General features: G+C 43.7%; 1 protein-coding gene across 1 annotated transcript in view; it reads left to right on the top strand.

Moving 5' to 3' along the window:
- Positions 1–14,001, top strand: part of gfra3 (GDNF family receptor alpha 3) — a 46,120-nt gene extending 32,119 nt beyond the window's left edge. The window contains exons 7-8 of the mRNA XM_079557287.1: positions 2,274–2,410; positions 13,203–14,001. Coding sequence (XP_079413413.1) covers positions 2,274–2,410; positions 13,203–13,424 — 359 coding nt within the window. The 3' untranslated portion in view covers positions 13,425–14,001. The remainder of the gene's footprint in view (positions 1–2,273; positions 2,411–13,202) is intronic.
- Positions 14,002–15,805: the final 1,804 nt, after the last annotated feature.

The following is a 15,805-nucleotide window of genomic DNA, read 5'->3' as shown; positions in this document are numbered from 1 at the left end:
CTGCCACTTGAAGTGCGATTGCAATATGGCCGCGTCCAACTTAACGCATGATATTGAGCTTGTTTTAAATAATGCATTTAAAAAGGGGCAATTATCAGACAGATTCCACGTGGAGCCATTGAAGAGGAATAAATGAGAGCGAGAGGCTGAGACATGATGAGTGTGTCTGGGCTGGCGACTCCTGCTGCGCTGCTCCCAGTGTGAAGTCGTCTCTTTACATGTCAGAGCCAGAGCAAACTAGTGATGGGATTCATGGCTTTTTACCGGGACCCCAGTGTTTGAGAGCTGTTCACTTGAGAGCCGATCAAAAGACTGGCTCCTTCTTATTTGGAGTTTTAAGCGATTCGATTTTGACTGAAATGTTGACAATTTTTAGCGGAAAAGTAGTACAATTACACTTTTTCTCAATTACGATTGGAAAAAGTTCCCGACACAAGAAGAGTTTAGTGAATTGATTGCAAATCAAGAATTGAACGCTTGTTATTTATATCACATTCAAAACCCACCAACCTGCCCAATGCGGATAGATTTGGGCTGTAGCGGGTGATGCCATCTCCCTCACTGATCACAGTGGCAAGACTGCTCCCATTCATTTTCCTTCTGTGTCCCCTCATTGGCATCTGAACATCATTCTACTCCACTATAACTCTCCTGCAGCGTTTAAATATTCTCTACTCGAGCTTAATTGTTTCGTCTTGTTCTCAGACCGGATCTGTGTCTGTCACGCGCACCAGCACCGAGCAGCACCGCTCCACTCCACACAACCATGTCACATGCAGCGCAGTAGCACACAGACTTTCCCCTCAGCTTTTCTCCGGACAAAGAGTTAAACTCACAACTACAGTTATTTTGATATGCAGTATGAGCGCAGAAAACAATGGATGAAAGTGCAGACAGCACGCAGTTAATGAACGCATAGAGGAAAAGAGAAAGGCGCAGTGAAGGAGGCCGCGCACTGGAGGCAAGCGCTTTAGACGCAGTGAAGCTGGTGGATATTCACCTCCAACAGTTTGGTCTCAGTCTGGACCCTGGAGAAAGCTACAGCGTGTTACACAGACTAAAGCTCTAGCTACAGACTGCACTTATTCTCTGTGGCACTGGCTAAGTCCTGCTCATGTACAAACGGAGAGATTATCAATAAACTTGCACAAGCCCTACTACTGCAGGCTGAATAGCCTATAACAACAATACATTTAATACAAGCCCAGGGCAAGCTGTGATTCTATTTTTGGTTGATTTATTGGGTTTTCTATGTTAATGTGATCAAGTTAAAGCAGTACTAAGTAACATGTTTATCTTAATAAATCGTTTCCGTAGTCCCTCTGTGGGTAATACAAGTGTTAATGGGATGATTGGGGGGTCTTTCATCTCCCCCCGTGTCTCTGGCCAGAAAACCACAATTGCAACTTCACTGCCACCGGGTAGGAGCCACCAATACACACTAATGGAATCACGAAAAGAAAGCTAACAGGCTAATGGGCAAAGCTAACTGTGGGCTAGCACCACTTAAACAGTATTTACAGCGAAGTTTGAGTGAAAAAAAATATCTCCATTGTGTAATTGGATGTACAATATCCCTCTCTCCCTTTGTCTTTTCTGTCAGCGTAGTATTTACTCTCACGGACAATTAATGAGTATAAAATTCGTAACATGCAACGACACGTGCAGTGGCGCTGATGGCCTCTAGGGGCATGAGTTACTTAGTACTGCTTTAACATTAGAGTGAAGTTTTAAATATACGTTTTAGTGAAATCAGTTGTTGACTAGTAACATTAGAAAACCACTAGCCAGAGTGGCCGGTGACCAAAAACATTAATGTCAAGCCCTGATTCTTACATTCTTGGCATTCACATGAACATTAGAGGCAGTGGTTTCAGAACGCACATTAGAGGCTACAAGGCTCTGGTTTCAGAGCCCACACAGGACCCTGAGGACAAGGGCCCCCGGGCATCGCTCAGTCACCTCCGCTGTCAATACACGTGTCAATACACAGCAAGTCTGTATGTCCAAACACTAAAGCCTGGATCGAAGCGCCAATGTTCTCCCCATAAAATCCAGTCGTTTATTAAGCCGCAGACAGGTCCAGCCATAAAACTGCCAAGTAGATATGTTGGGGCACGCCCACTGGAGGTCCACCCCTGCACATGCTGCACAGAGGTGGGAAGTAGGAGCAACGTTACATGAAAACATTAAAAGTAGCATCTCTTGAAAATGTAAATGAGTAAATGTGACTAATTCTTACCCAGCTGTAATGCTTGCCTTTTTTGCTGCAGGTAACTCCATTAGCTGGATGGGGAGCCCTGGATCCCTGCCCGCAGACTTCACGCCCCCTCCCGCTCCCCGGCCCTCCCCGCTGGTTCAGGAGGACGAGGTGCTGAGCAACAACCACCTGCCGGAGCACAGCAACAACGTGAGTGCAGCCCATTGTCTTTATTAGCCGCCCAGTGCTGCCCCGCGGCTCCTCCTGCTCCTCCTGCTCCTCCTGTCGGTTTATTTACGACGTGGGGTTTAGCTGCTCCCCATAAACTCCCTTTGTCAGGATTTCAACTTGGTATTTTCAAGCTCAATTTCTCTTTGTTTTCTGACAGGATTAAGATAAAGCGTGTGGCAACTTTTATGCGTAGTGTCCATCATTTCAAATGTCAAGAAAAGTGCAGGCTTTTCTGTACGTTTTAGGACGGCTTCCTCTCCTAAGAAAGCTTGGTAAAGTCGAGTCAGAGTTAATTAAACTTCTATCAAGTGCCAAAAGGGGTCACAGGAGGACACGGAATATGACAAAATGTCCATTCCAGGTTGACTATTTTTTTGACATCTAGAAATCACAGATAATTCTTGTATTATTTGAAAGAGCGTCACTGTACTGTCTCCCAGTACCAGCTCATTTCGTTCAGTTTCGAGGTCAGTAGTTCTTGAATAAGACCTGCATGCTGGCCGAAATCTCCTCCACTAATTTAACTACTTTTTTGTACATTTTAATAACTTTGGTGCACTTTGAGACCCCTGACTGAGAAAAGTGGTAAATGAATATTACTATAGTATTATTATATTATTATAGAACTAATATAGAGACACTATCAGTCACTATCCAATTGAGCTGATCTGCTGTGTAAATGCAAGCTCTTAAAACAGAACAAGCAGAGAAATAACGGTGCTAAATTTACCAAAACAAACAGGTGCTAAACCTGGTGCGTTGACTAATGCCAGAATTCATTAGTGACAGTTGTCTGGTTCGGGAGAGAAGGTCACACCTCTGCAGTGTTTGTTGAACTACAGTGAGTCAGCAGTGATGCAGGGATCAAAAGAACAGCTCTGGGCAAACAGATATCAAAGCACTTTGCCAAAGCATCAAAAGATGGTGCACAGTATGTAGCATGCACCAGGAGCAGCGTGTAAGAGTGTGAAAGTCCATAAGGTATGACACTGCCGAAGAGACGCACTCTCTTCTTCAAAAGAGTCTAAAGTGTGTGCCATAGTTTACCCACAGGCCTTTAACCCTTGTGTTCCTGATAGAAAAAAGCTCAAGGCATGTTTACATTTGGTCTTTCTGTTTTCATAGCTACATTGGACTGTGTCTGCTGATGGCTTTGCTTGTGCAGAGGTATTGCTAGTGCCTCAAGCACCCGCTGCCTGGAGGCACTTAAGCCTTTCGTCTCACTCCTAAAATGTGTCTAAAATTGTATTTAAAATGGGCGACTGCAGCACACTATTGTGGCAGAGGATTAAAACAGGTGAGGACTGTGCTTCATGCATAACACTCTTCTATTGTGGCCTGTCATTCTGAGGAAGACGGGATTTAGCTGCTTCCTACTGTGTAGGTGTTTTCTTGTGGATGAAAATCTGTATGAAATTGACCTGAATAGGCTTCAAAGAACATTGTTCTAGCAGGAAAAGCATTTTTATATTTTAAATGTGCTGCAAATATTCTGTAATTGTTAAGTTCACAATGTTTTCGCCTTTATTGTTAATTTCTTCATTTGATTATTAGTTACTATTGGGGTAATTGGGGTAATTGGGGTATGTTAACCATAATTCACCATTTGAAATGGCATGTATTACAGGGCCCCTAAAGTGATATGTAAATAAGACAATGCTGTGTGAGTTAAAAACTGGCCAATATCTGCTGTTGACCCACTTTTGCAAGTGCTATTCACTTTGCACATGAGCAAACGCTTGGTCAATGACCTCATATAAAAGAATGTGCAAAGCATCATTATGAACTCTTATTTCAGTCCACAACGTTTTCCCCTCATGTCTAGCCAGACCATTAGCAGACAAATGTGCTAAGTGTCTGAACTGGGAGTGTTTGATGTGTCTAACAACACATCACATGTGGACCAGCGTCGCCTGCAGTGTTTTGACTTGAGTCCTGCAGATTGTGTGAGCCAGTGCTGAAGCACAAAGATAGAGGTACCAGGCGTGTGGAGAACACACGTTTTCAGAAGAAGTGCTCCTGGCCGCCCTTGTCCTCCGCTGACCGTTAATGTGGTCCAATCCAATCAGGGTCTGGCCACTCTCCCCTTGGCCGCGGCACACAGCCCCGGCTGTGGCTCTCTGGCTCCCAGGATGCCTCTCTTCCAGAGATAATCTGGGCCTCCAGACAAGAGGGGATTCCAGCTCTAGTTTCCCTGCACTGCCCTCTTCTCTGGGCTGTGTCCATCTGCAGTTTGTCCCAGTGAGCCGATTAGACGAGGTGCTGCTTGGAAGCGATGCATCAGTCAGGCTTCATTAGTATGAATTTATTCAGGCCCATATGTCTCGCCTCTTTCTGCTCTTCCTCCTCCTCCGCTCTGTCTCTTCACCATCCACAGCTGCAAGTCAGTCACTCTGCTGTCAGTGCTGGCTCATTCTCTCCTGCTCTACCTGCTGAGCCGCTCCTCTCTCTCTCCTCTGTGCTCTACCTCCTGAGCCGCTCCTCTCTCTCTCTCCTCTGTGCTCTACCTCCTGAGCCGCTCCTCTCTCTCTCTCCTCTGTGCTCTACCTCCTGAGCCGCTCCTCTCTCTCTCTCTCCTCTGTGCTCTACCTGCTGAGCCGCTCCTCTCTCTCTCCTCTGTGCTCTACCTGCTGAGCCGCTCCTCTCTCTCTCTCCTCTGTGCTCTACCTCCTGAGCCGCTCCTCTCTCTCTCTCCTCTGTGCTCTACCTGCTGAGCCGCTCCTCTCTCTCTCTCTCTCTCCTCTGTGCTCTACCTGCTGAGCCGCTCCTCTCTCTCTCCTCTGTGCTCTACCTCCTGAGCCGCTCCTCTCTCTCCTCTGTGCTCTACCTACTGAGCCGCTCCTCTCTCTCTCTCTCTCTCTCCTCTGTGCTCTACCTGCTGAGCCGCTCCTCTCTCTCTCCTCTGTGCTCTACCTCCTGAGCCGCTCCTCTCTCTCCTCTGTGCTCTACCTACTGAGCCGCTCCTCTCTCTCTCTCTCTCTCTCCTCTGTGCTCTACCTGCTGAGCCGCTCCTCTCTCTCTCTCTCTCTCCTCTGTGCTCTACCTGCTGAGCCGCTCCTCTCTCTCTCTCTCTCTCCTCTGTGCTCTACCTGCTGAGCCGCTCCTCTCTCTCTCCTCTGTGCTCTACCTGCTGAGCCGCTCCTCTCTCTCTCTCTCTCTCCTCTGTGCTCTACCTGCTGAGCCGCTCCTCTCTCTCTCTCTCTCTCCTCTGTGCTCTACCTGCTGAGCCGCTCCTCTCTCTCTCTCTCTCTCTCCTCTGTGCTCTACCTGCTGAGCCGCTCCTCTCTCTCTCTCTCTCTCCTCTGTGCTCTGCCTACTGAGCCGCTCCTCTCTCTCTCTCTCTCTCTCCTCTGTGCTCTACCTGCTGAGCCGCTCCTCTCTCTCTCTCTCTCTCCTCTGTGCTCTACCTGCTGAGCCGCTCCTCTCTCTCTCTCTCTCTCCTCTGTGCTCTACCTGCTGAGCCGCTCCTCTCTCTCTCCTCTGTGCTCTACCTACTGAGCCGCTCCTCTCTCTCTCTCTCTCTCTCCTCTGTGCTCTACCTGCTGAGCCGCTCCTCTCTCTCTCTCTCTCTCCTCTGTGCTCTACCTGCTGAGCCGCTCCTCTCTCTCTCCTCTGTGCTCTACCTGCTGAGCCGCTCCTCTCTCTCTCTCTCTCTCCTCTGTGCTCTACCTGCTGAGCCGCTCCTCTCTCTCTCTCTCTCTCTCCTCTGTGCTCTACCTGCTGAGCCGCTCCTCTCTCTCTCTCTCTCTCCTCTGTGCTCTACCTGCTGAGCCGCTCCTCTCTCTCTCCTCTGTGCTCTACCTGCTGAGCCGCTCCTCTCTCTCTCTCTCTCTCCTCTGTGCTCTACCTACTGAGCCGCTCCTCTCTCTCTCTCTCCTCTGTGCTCTACCTACTGAGCCGCTCCTCTCTCTCTCTCTCTCTCTCTCTCCTCTGTGCTCTACCTGCTGAGCCGCTCCTCTCTCTCTCTCTCTCTCTCCTCTGTGCTCTACCTACAGAGCCGCTCCTCTCTCTCTCTCTCTCTCTCCTCTGTGCTCTACCTACTGAGCCGCTCCTCTCTCTCTCTCTCTCTCTCCTCTGTGCTCTACCTACTGAGCCGCTCCTCTCTCTCTCTCTCTCTCCTCTGTGCTCTACCTACTGAGCCGCTCCTCTCTCTCTCCTCTGTGCTCTACCTACTGAGCCGCTCCTCTCTCTCTCTCTCTCTCCTCTGTGCTCTACCTGCTGAGCCGCTCCTCTCTCTCTCTCCTCTGTGCTCTACCTGCTGAGCCGCCCCTCTCTCTCTCTCTTCTGTGCTCTACCTGCTGAGCCGCTCCTCTCTCTCTCTCTCCTCTGTGCTCTACCGACTGAGCCGCCCCTCTCTCTCTCTCCTCTGTGCTCTACCTCCTGAGCCGCTCCTCTCTCTCTCCTCTGTGCTCTACCTCCTGAGCCGCTCCTCTCTCTCTCCTCTGTGCTCTACCTACTGAGCCGCCCCTCTCTCTCTCCTCTGTGCTCTACCTCCTGAGCCGCCCCTCTCCTCTCGATCAGTGGCGTCGCGCTTGTTTTTCTAAAGTGATTTTCTCCACATTTGAAAGGTCTCACTTCAAAAAGCCGAGGATCCGCTCTGCCGTAGAAAAAAAAGACAGAAATGTCACCTGATGTTTAGCTCAACGTTTCCGGCGCAGATGAGGGCTCTTTGTTTGAAATGTTACGTTTTCACAAGAAATGCAAAGGGGCCGCTTTGGTCAAAGGGATTTGAATATATTCAGCTTTGTCCTCAGCCCTATCATTTATCTGTTTAGATCATTCACAGCGACCGCGCACAAACAGCAGCAATGAGCAAATAGAGGTTTGTGTACTTCTACTTGCGTAACTATTGTACTTCTCCGAGTTTTATCCAGAGGTGGTGAAAGTACAGATACTACTGGTCAACTATTACTCAAATAAAAGTAAAAGATAGTTATTTGCTAAAGAAAATCATTTTGTATTCAAAGTAGAAAGTATAAATCATTCAAAATAAGTAACTTTGCAGCTTCTAAAATACAAAAATAGCAGCGTTACTCACTCCCCGTATGGCAACACGACGGGGACAAACCTCCTTCTTTCTTGTGAGTCAATGGCATTGACAGTTCTCCTGCACAGCGCCACCTATTGTTCATGAATGTGCATTATTAGGCTTGGGCATGGACAGATTTACTTTTAACTTTGGAGCCTTTACAGAAATGTTGAGTATAAGTATAATAAAGTACTGTTGTATGTCCAATTTCATGGAGCTAGCGTTTTCAAAAGTAGTCATCTGGACTAAGTTATTCATTCAGAGTTGCAATCATTTTGATCAACTCATGTAGTTCACCAATCCGCAAAAACAAGTATTTAAGTATTTGCGGTTTGCAGAGCAGAGTAACCACATGAGCTGATGATGTCGCTCAGATGAGAAACAAAATATCCTCAACTCTCCCCCAGCTCACGTCAACTTTTTAAAACCTTTGCTACGATGCAAAACCGTTCAAGGACTTTCACAAACACATCATTTTGCTTGTGTCTGTTAGATTACATCAATACTAAACTCAGTCAATTTTCAACAAATGCTTTTCTACTCTTCAGTTAAGTATTTAAGAGGATGACAACATTTTACCTCAACTTGACAAAAAAAAAAAGGACTGAAGGCTACTTTACCTTCCTCCGATGAATTGTGCTTCATATATATGTTGTAGGTGCACCTGCTTCGACATTAGACAGTTGCTTTAGTGTAAACAGTACGTCCAGCTTTTACTTTTTTAGAAGCTCATCTCCCAGGAATTACTTTGAAGAGCATGTTTTGTGGAGACATTTTATTAATTAATTCTGTCTGGCCATCTACTGTACATACAGATGACACGTTGAAAGGAAAATGTTTGAAACCTTGGAGTTTTCTTGGTTGCAACGCTTCCACAAGCTTCTCTTCAATTATCTTCAAAGAAATATTAACAGTCTTCTTGAGGCTTTTCCTGTCCCGCGCTGGTGCGTTAAAGCGGCAGATCAAAGGAAAGGTCACTAGACTCTTAGTAAAGGATGGAGGTGGCTAAGAATAGCCCAGTACAAGTTCGAAGGTAAAGGTGGGTGCTTGCGCTGCCAAAAACTATTTTTACTGATGGAATTTATGTCTCTTTTATGGGAACTGAATCTTTGGAATTACTTTATCCCACGGTTAAAGCAAGGGGTATAGCTTTTTTTTCTTCAAACCAAGAAAGAAGAAGCTACTGGGGGTTGAAAACTGTTAGATGCAGCCATCATCTCTCCAAGTCACCCTGCACATACTGGTTGTTCATGTAAATGTTCATGTTTTGAGTGCATGTACAGTTCTGTCAGGCGTTAAAGTGAAACAGGGTGGACCACCTCACTGAAATAACCTTTTTTTTTAACTATATGGGCCTAAGATGGCAAAAATAAATATGAATTGTGTGCCATCGCTTAGGAAAACATGCCAAATCAGTTTAAGTGCACAAAAAAATACATCTGTGTATTTTTTATTTCTTTTTTCAGTTAGAAAAGATGTGGCTCTTTTAATATATAAAAAAAAAAGTGTTTGAAGAGTTTGAAGAGCCACTCAAAGTCATGCAAACAACATGAGAGGAAAAAACACCTCGGCACCGGAGTGGGAGGAAGTGTTGTGTTGCCTGAAGGAGAGATCCATTAGCGGATAAAAGTTGAGCTGTAAATAAAGAACTCCAAAGTCTAAACTCTATAAAACAGACAGGTATTGGTGGCAGTAATTCAATGGAATGATGCAGAGGCGCATTATTCTAAGTAGAAAAACAACGGGCACACACCGTCACAGAGTGCGGGCCCTGGGCGCCTCCAGATGTTTGCACATATCATTGTGATAAACAGCTGGGCTCCGTATTGTTGCTCCGAATATATTTTCCATCAACAGCTTTAAAGATTCAAATCAAGATTGTGACTTCTTCAAATCAACAGCCACAGTTATACTCATTCTTGGGGTTAGCCTAAGCGTTATACAAACACTGTGCAGGTGGTCGGGTGAAGAAGCCATTCAAAACACATGCCTCTCTGTCAATTAACTAATTCAGTCTTCTTGCGAGAAACTTCCGCCTGTTTGCTCGGCTCTACTCTGCTCTTCAGTCCACTCCGGTCCTCTGCTGCCCCACGAGGAGCTCAAAGTGAGCATGCACAAAGCAACGAATTTGAGAAATTAAAGTTCTAATGAAATAATAAACAACTATTTAGGGGCGGACAAGCCATAAACTCCAGTTACAGAGGAGATCACATTGAAGCAACACCTTTTCTTTCATTTCAATACGTTTAGAGCAATAGAAGCTTAATCGGGTCGTGTGCTTGTATTTTGTGAAAACAAACTCCATAGAGGGAAATTTCAATGTTATATTGTGTGAAATAGTGACATTTTCGTTAAAATAGTCAGTTCGGAGGGTATATTTACTCTCTTCAAAAAAAGGCGGTAATGTTTTACAGACCCTTTCCAAAAAATTGGAATACCATGGAAAAGTTGAATTATTTCCATTTGATTTATAGATTCAGGGCCCACAACTTAAACCATTTCAAGTATTTATTTGCACATAAACAACTAAATACTAAAAAAAAAACGATATTACTCTGTTCATAGCACTATTTTCCCCCAGAGCCAACGCAGTGAACACGGGGGTTCCCCCAAAGGTGTGTGCTAAGCCCCCTCCTGTTCACTCTGCTGCACTCCAATGCACAAGGTCATTGGAGTGATCTTGAATCAGTTATGACTTTCGAAAAGTGTATTTACAGCATACCAGACGACTCAATAGCAACAATGATTGAAAATTAAACCATTTTAAAAAGCAACAACCAAGGCTCGATTGGATTAACACCATTCATTGTTCTTTAATTGGTGTTAGCCCCTTAGTTTATTGGGTCTCACATTTCACACTGCCGTAGTCTGTGATAGATGCCACCTTTTAATTGCCACTTTGAACAATTAGAGAAGCGCAAACGCTGTGTGATTCCACTGTATTTGCACTGTTTCTCACAGATTGCAGGCTGTGTAAATGTACATGAATGCGGTTAAGGACTTAAAGCGGACACATCATGCATAATTGTGGCTTATAAACCTGCTTTTGGGCACCACAGCATTGGTACATTACATAACTTAGAATAATGTCTGTCCAAACGTTTATCAAGTAAAGAGCATTTACTTTATGTGCTGCAGTATTATGGTGAGCTTGTATATAATGTTTGCAGGTTGGTAATGCTCTGGAATTACGAGTCCTATTTCTCAGCAGCGGAAGCATAAAGCAGTTTAAGTCTTTTCAAACAGAAAGTCGTTTACTGACTGCGGGGCACATGTTTAATTGATTCCACCATTTCAATTTCAGGCACTCCAAGGCGGCGCTTTCAAAATATCAGCTATCAGATTGTTTTAAACGTCTGCCCTCCAACCAGACTGGGAAACGGCTCAATTTGAAATTCTGTTTAAAATTCCTGTCAGAAATCGCCCTCATTTAGCTTTTTCAAACTATGTCGCTGCATGAGTGCAAAGCTGTTTCTCGATATACTTAGCACATGCACAGGACTGAAAATCTCACCTGCTCTGTTGCTCTCCTTCCTGCATTTTCCTATACAGGGACATCATTGATCAATTATTGGTTTTCATGTTCTTTATTATTATTCCTCTTCCATCTTTTTCCTGATTTTCTCCAGCTTTCAGCACCTTCATGCTTTGTGCAATTTATGCAAGTTATGCATCAAAATGTTCCGCATGTTGAGGAGAAGGGTGCTATTACTTTTGGGACTTCTGCAACTTACGTTTTTTCCGCAATCGGCCAAAATGTCGGAGATTTTTCCCATTGACTTATAATGGGGCTGCCGCAAATCCATGCTTTTCTGCACCTTTTTCTGCATTTTCTGCAATTTCTGCACTTTGTGCATGTTCAGCTTCTGCAACTTGTGGGTTTTGAGAAAAAATTGGCCTTCTGCTTTTTTTTAAAGCTTTTTTTTAAGTTTGAAATTTTTGCATTGGTGTGTATGGGGGAATCCAGCCAATGGGGAGACTCCAGGCCTTTCAGCCATTTGTGCAGCTTCTGCCAATCAAGCAGTTTCAACAGTTTGACCAGTTTATGGAATATAAAAGTTTATGCAATATTAACAATTTATGCAAATTAACCACTTTATGGGATTTAACCAGTTAATGCATTTTAAAGCGTTTATGCAACTTAAGAGTTTATGCCATTTAGGATTTATGAATTTTAAAGAGTTTATGCAATTTATATAATTTATGCAAATTAACCCATTCATGCATTTTACCACTTTATGCAGTTTATACAGTTTGTGCAACATGACATTTTATGCATTTTACCAGTTTATGCAAATTAGATTATGCAAATTAAGCAATTTATGCAATTTATGCATTCGCTTCCCGCATTTCCGCAGTCAATCGCAATGGCGCAGTTTAAAATTGAAATATCAGTGTTGAGGTACTAAAAATAATGTTTTTAAGCCTCAATTATGCATGACACGTCCACTTTAATGAGTCAACTGTGTACAACTTCCAGTATTTACTTACCTATTTGCCCGCACTACATAATAATTGGTCATTTTAATTGTATAAATACAGGCCCCAAACTGCTGTTAGCCTTGCTTAATTGCACAATACTTGAGCACTTAGTAGGGTGTACTTGATTAATTCATTCAGATTCAAAAAGAAAGTGAAGCTGAGGAGAATTTCAATATTAATTTCAAAGGAAAGTGTATGTTTTTTCAGTAAAAGGTTTGATTTTGAGAGTATTTTAGCTTCATTTCGAGCACAACAGTATGAAAAACTGAATAATCCTACTGAATAATCTTAGTTTAGTTGGTCAGTTTGTAATAATATCCTCGACGTATGCGCTACTCGTAGTATAAATGAGCGACTCAAGGGGTATGCAAGACAACAAAGATTGGGAACCGCTGTTTAATGGCGGGTGTAGCTACACTGGTGCCATTTTTTTTGTCATTTTTAGATAAAAAAAATAAATCATGAGCTGCTCTCGCTCCACTTTGCGATTATTCAAAGAGACAATCGTAGCTACGATCAAAGTTTTGTCATAGCAGTTTCAGGCTTCAGACGGCCTCTGTTTATCTGAGGCGAGTGCCTCATTCTAGCAGTGTTTATTACCTCGGAAAAGTGCAGGAAAAGTCCTGTAAAATGCAGAGTCAGACCCGCTCATGCCCGGCCTCTGTTGCTTGTGACTCTGGCGGCTTGCGGTGTGCGCTAATGTGTTGACGGGACAATGACAGAGATCCTCCCTGCAGAAAGAGCTCACTCTGCAACTAGCCTTCCAAAATATCAAACAATGCCTGATGCCGGTCGTAGCTCGTCTTTGGTCGTACGGCAGTTCTATTTTAAATCTTTGTCCCCATGTCATTGTACAACCTAAGACCTACGATTTTCAGCTACTGCCTAAGTTTTTTCTCGCGGCTAGTGGTCATACACCATTAGAGCATTTTACCATGTTAAAAAGTAGTTTCTCATTAAAAACATACCCAGAGTTGTGTTTTGACCCAGTCGTGCATCTTTGAGTAATCTTCAAATTGAGTAAAAGCACTCGGTATGGCTTCACTGCCACCACACATGCAGCATGGATGGGTTGATGTCGAGACTGCATGAAATTCAGGTTGTGAAACTACAAGATATTTTTTTTCAGCTTCGATCAATATGACATTTTCTAACCAACACAGCAAGACAGTGATAAATATGTGTTTGAGATTATTGATTAATATCTGCAAAAAGCCCAATACCCCTCTTTAAAACTGGTCCACTCTGCTCTGCTTCCAGGTGGTGGTGGAGAGCGAGGAAGAGGAGGACTTGAGACACCCCAACGAAGAAGCGGACGAAGCCGGCGGCCAGTTCAACGTCATCCCCATGTACTCGGAGCGGGCCACCATCTCCAACCTGGGCACCTCCGGCACGGGAGGGGCCGCGTCACCCGTCTCCACCCCTCCCGTGCCCATTCTGCTGGTGCTGCTGCTGCTATCTGCTTCTCTCAGCTGGGGCTAAAGATTATATTCAACGGACACACTCTCACACGCACGCACACACACGCTGACATACTGGACCGGCCAACACTGGACTTATCGATGTACAGTGAAATGAAATACTATATAGTGAAGAAAACGGACTTCACCTTCTTGTCGGTAGCGATTTCTCGGCTTTTCCTCCCCCCCCTTCCCCCGCTTTTATGTGGCACTTTTTTTTATCATTTGGTCTGATTGCACCTGCAGGGGGTGTTCCAGTCCGATGACAATTACCAGTTGCATAAAGCTGCTAACGACCGATGAGCGTTGAGAATGTGGCACTGTTGCTTTTTTTTCTTTTCTTTTTTTTTCCTTTTTTAGACAATGGAGCCCGGGTGCTGTGCTCATTGGAGGCATTAGCATTAGCGAGTTCTTCGGGGGGTTAATTAATATCAAACTGCAAAGACAAGCCAAGTGGTGAGATCATTTCATGCATTATTCGTACTTCTAAGTCATATTTAAGCTTGCAAGTGACACTTTTTGGTTCTCTTTTCCAAATTGTCTTGTAGGACATTCAAATTAGGACATGACAGATTCCAAACGCCTATTTATTTCTTGTGTCTACTGTAAATGAATGTAAAATCAAAACCAGAAATGAAAGTAGCATTTAACCAAGGGCCGAACAATTCATTGCGATGTTATCAAAATTGCAAATTTCAATGGTTGGAATGAGCTCGTTTCAAACATTTAGGCAACTATCTAGGCAGTTCATTAGATACAGATGGCATCGTAGGGAAAAAGAATAACTCTGTCACCACTGCTTTAAAGAAAAATTTCATAAATAAACATACAGAGACATGGAGATGAGCGAAGTAGTTCATCAGCTCAAAAAAATTCAGAATTAACGGAGAATGCTGACCATGATGCTAACGTTAGCTTCAGGCTACAAGCTAACTTCCAGTGCCATTTTTTTACTTCTAGTGGCCAGTCTGCTTTTTTAAAAACATTCACAATGACCCAATTATGCCTCGACTTTATTTGTGTGTTCTAAATATGCTTATAGTCTGCTAGGAAATGTCTAAAAATGATAATAACAATAATTTCCATGACTAACTTCCTCCTCCTTGCTAGGCCACGCCCCCTAGTACTCCATTAAAAATCACCTGATTCCAGCTAGAATAGGCATATAAGCAACATCAACAATGTCAAGACCGTTTTTCTGATTCATTCAATGTTATCCTCATTTTAAAAAAGTGCTTTTCTTTAAAAAGCTACGGACATTTTAAATAGCCCCAAACTTTTGAGCAGTAATGTATACGGTATATATATATATACCTGCTAATCCTGTAGTTTAGGCTACTACAAACATTGCTCCTAAATAGTGCACAGTAAAAAAGACTGGTGATTTCAAAGTATGAAGCGCAAATAACTGCAATTGCAATACGTTCACAATGAGATGTGTTTTTCCCATATTGAGCAGCCATAGTATAACTGGTCTAGAACTGTGAAAACTAACCCGCTCCCCATCAAATTAAATGGACCTACGGCCAATCTGAGAAGTGAGGCATGCCTCCAGTCCTGACTTTGGACTAGCTTTTTGGACCTACCCGAATTTACTGCTTACCCCTAGCTATTGAGTTCAACGTGACAATTGCAATGAAGAAAGGGAAATTCAAAGCGATGTTATTTACAACAATCAAAATGGTCAGGTTCACACTTTGTTGAAAAACACACACCCTTACATACAGTTTTACTAATCGTGTATAGTTTTCCATTCATTGTGATAGGCCTACATGAAGTACCTACTTGCAGAATACTGACAGTAAAGATCTAGCAACAGCTGTTTTAGTGAAGCTTAACAAGCTTTTTGCAACCCTTTGTGAATAGATTAGATTAACTTTGAAGCACTTTAATTTGAGTATTTTTACATGCTCCAACCTTTTTGGAGTTGAAATGCAAAGACGCCGATTAAAAACTATATGGTGTTTGGAGGTTACGCCTGTAGTACTGAAATACCGCTGCCAGCTGCAGTCAGACCATTTCGTGTTTTACTGAAAGCTGTTCATTTGTCATCCTCAACTGTCCACGGGGCCGTCCTGTGGACATCACCAGAAAGAGTTGCTGATGTACTGTTTTATCTGTCTATGGTGAAAGACAATTTTACACCTGTAGCTCGGGAGCTTCCAGTAGCTCTCCAGCCCTTTCCAAGTCCCCCACAACGGCTCTCTACATTTTAACATAAGCTTGATGAGTCAAACGTGAAACTGCCTTGGTGAAAAAACTCATACTTATATTGTAGATGCATTTTTTTTTCTTGTGCTCCAATTGAAGTTGTGAATACAATTCGCAAATGTTTTTAGGCAAATATAGTATTACGGTTTTTCTCAGTTTGTACAAGACAATGCCATTGACCACGCCAAGCCA

This window comes from Gobius niger (assembly GCF_951799975.1).
Source record: "Gobius niger genome assembly, chromosome: 5".
NCBI lineage: Eukaryota > Metazoa > Chordata > Actinopteri > Gobiiformes > Gobiidae > Gobius > Gobius niger.
This window is presented reverse-complemented; position numbering and strand designations above follow the sequence as displayed.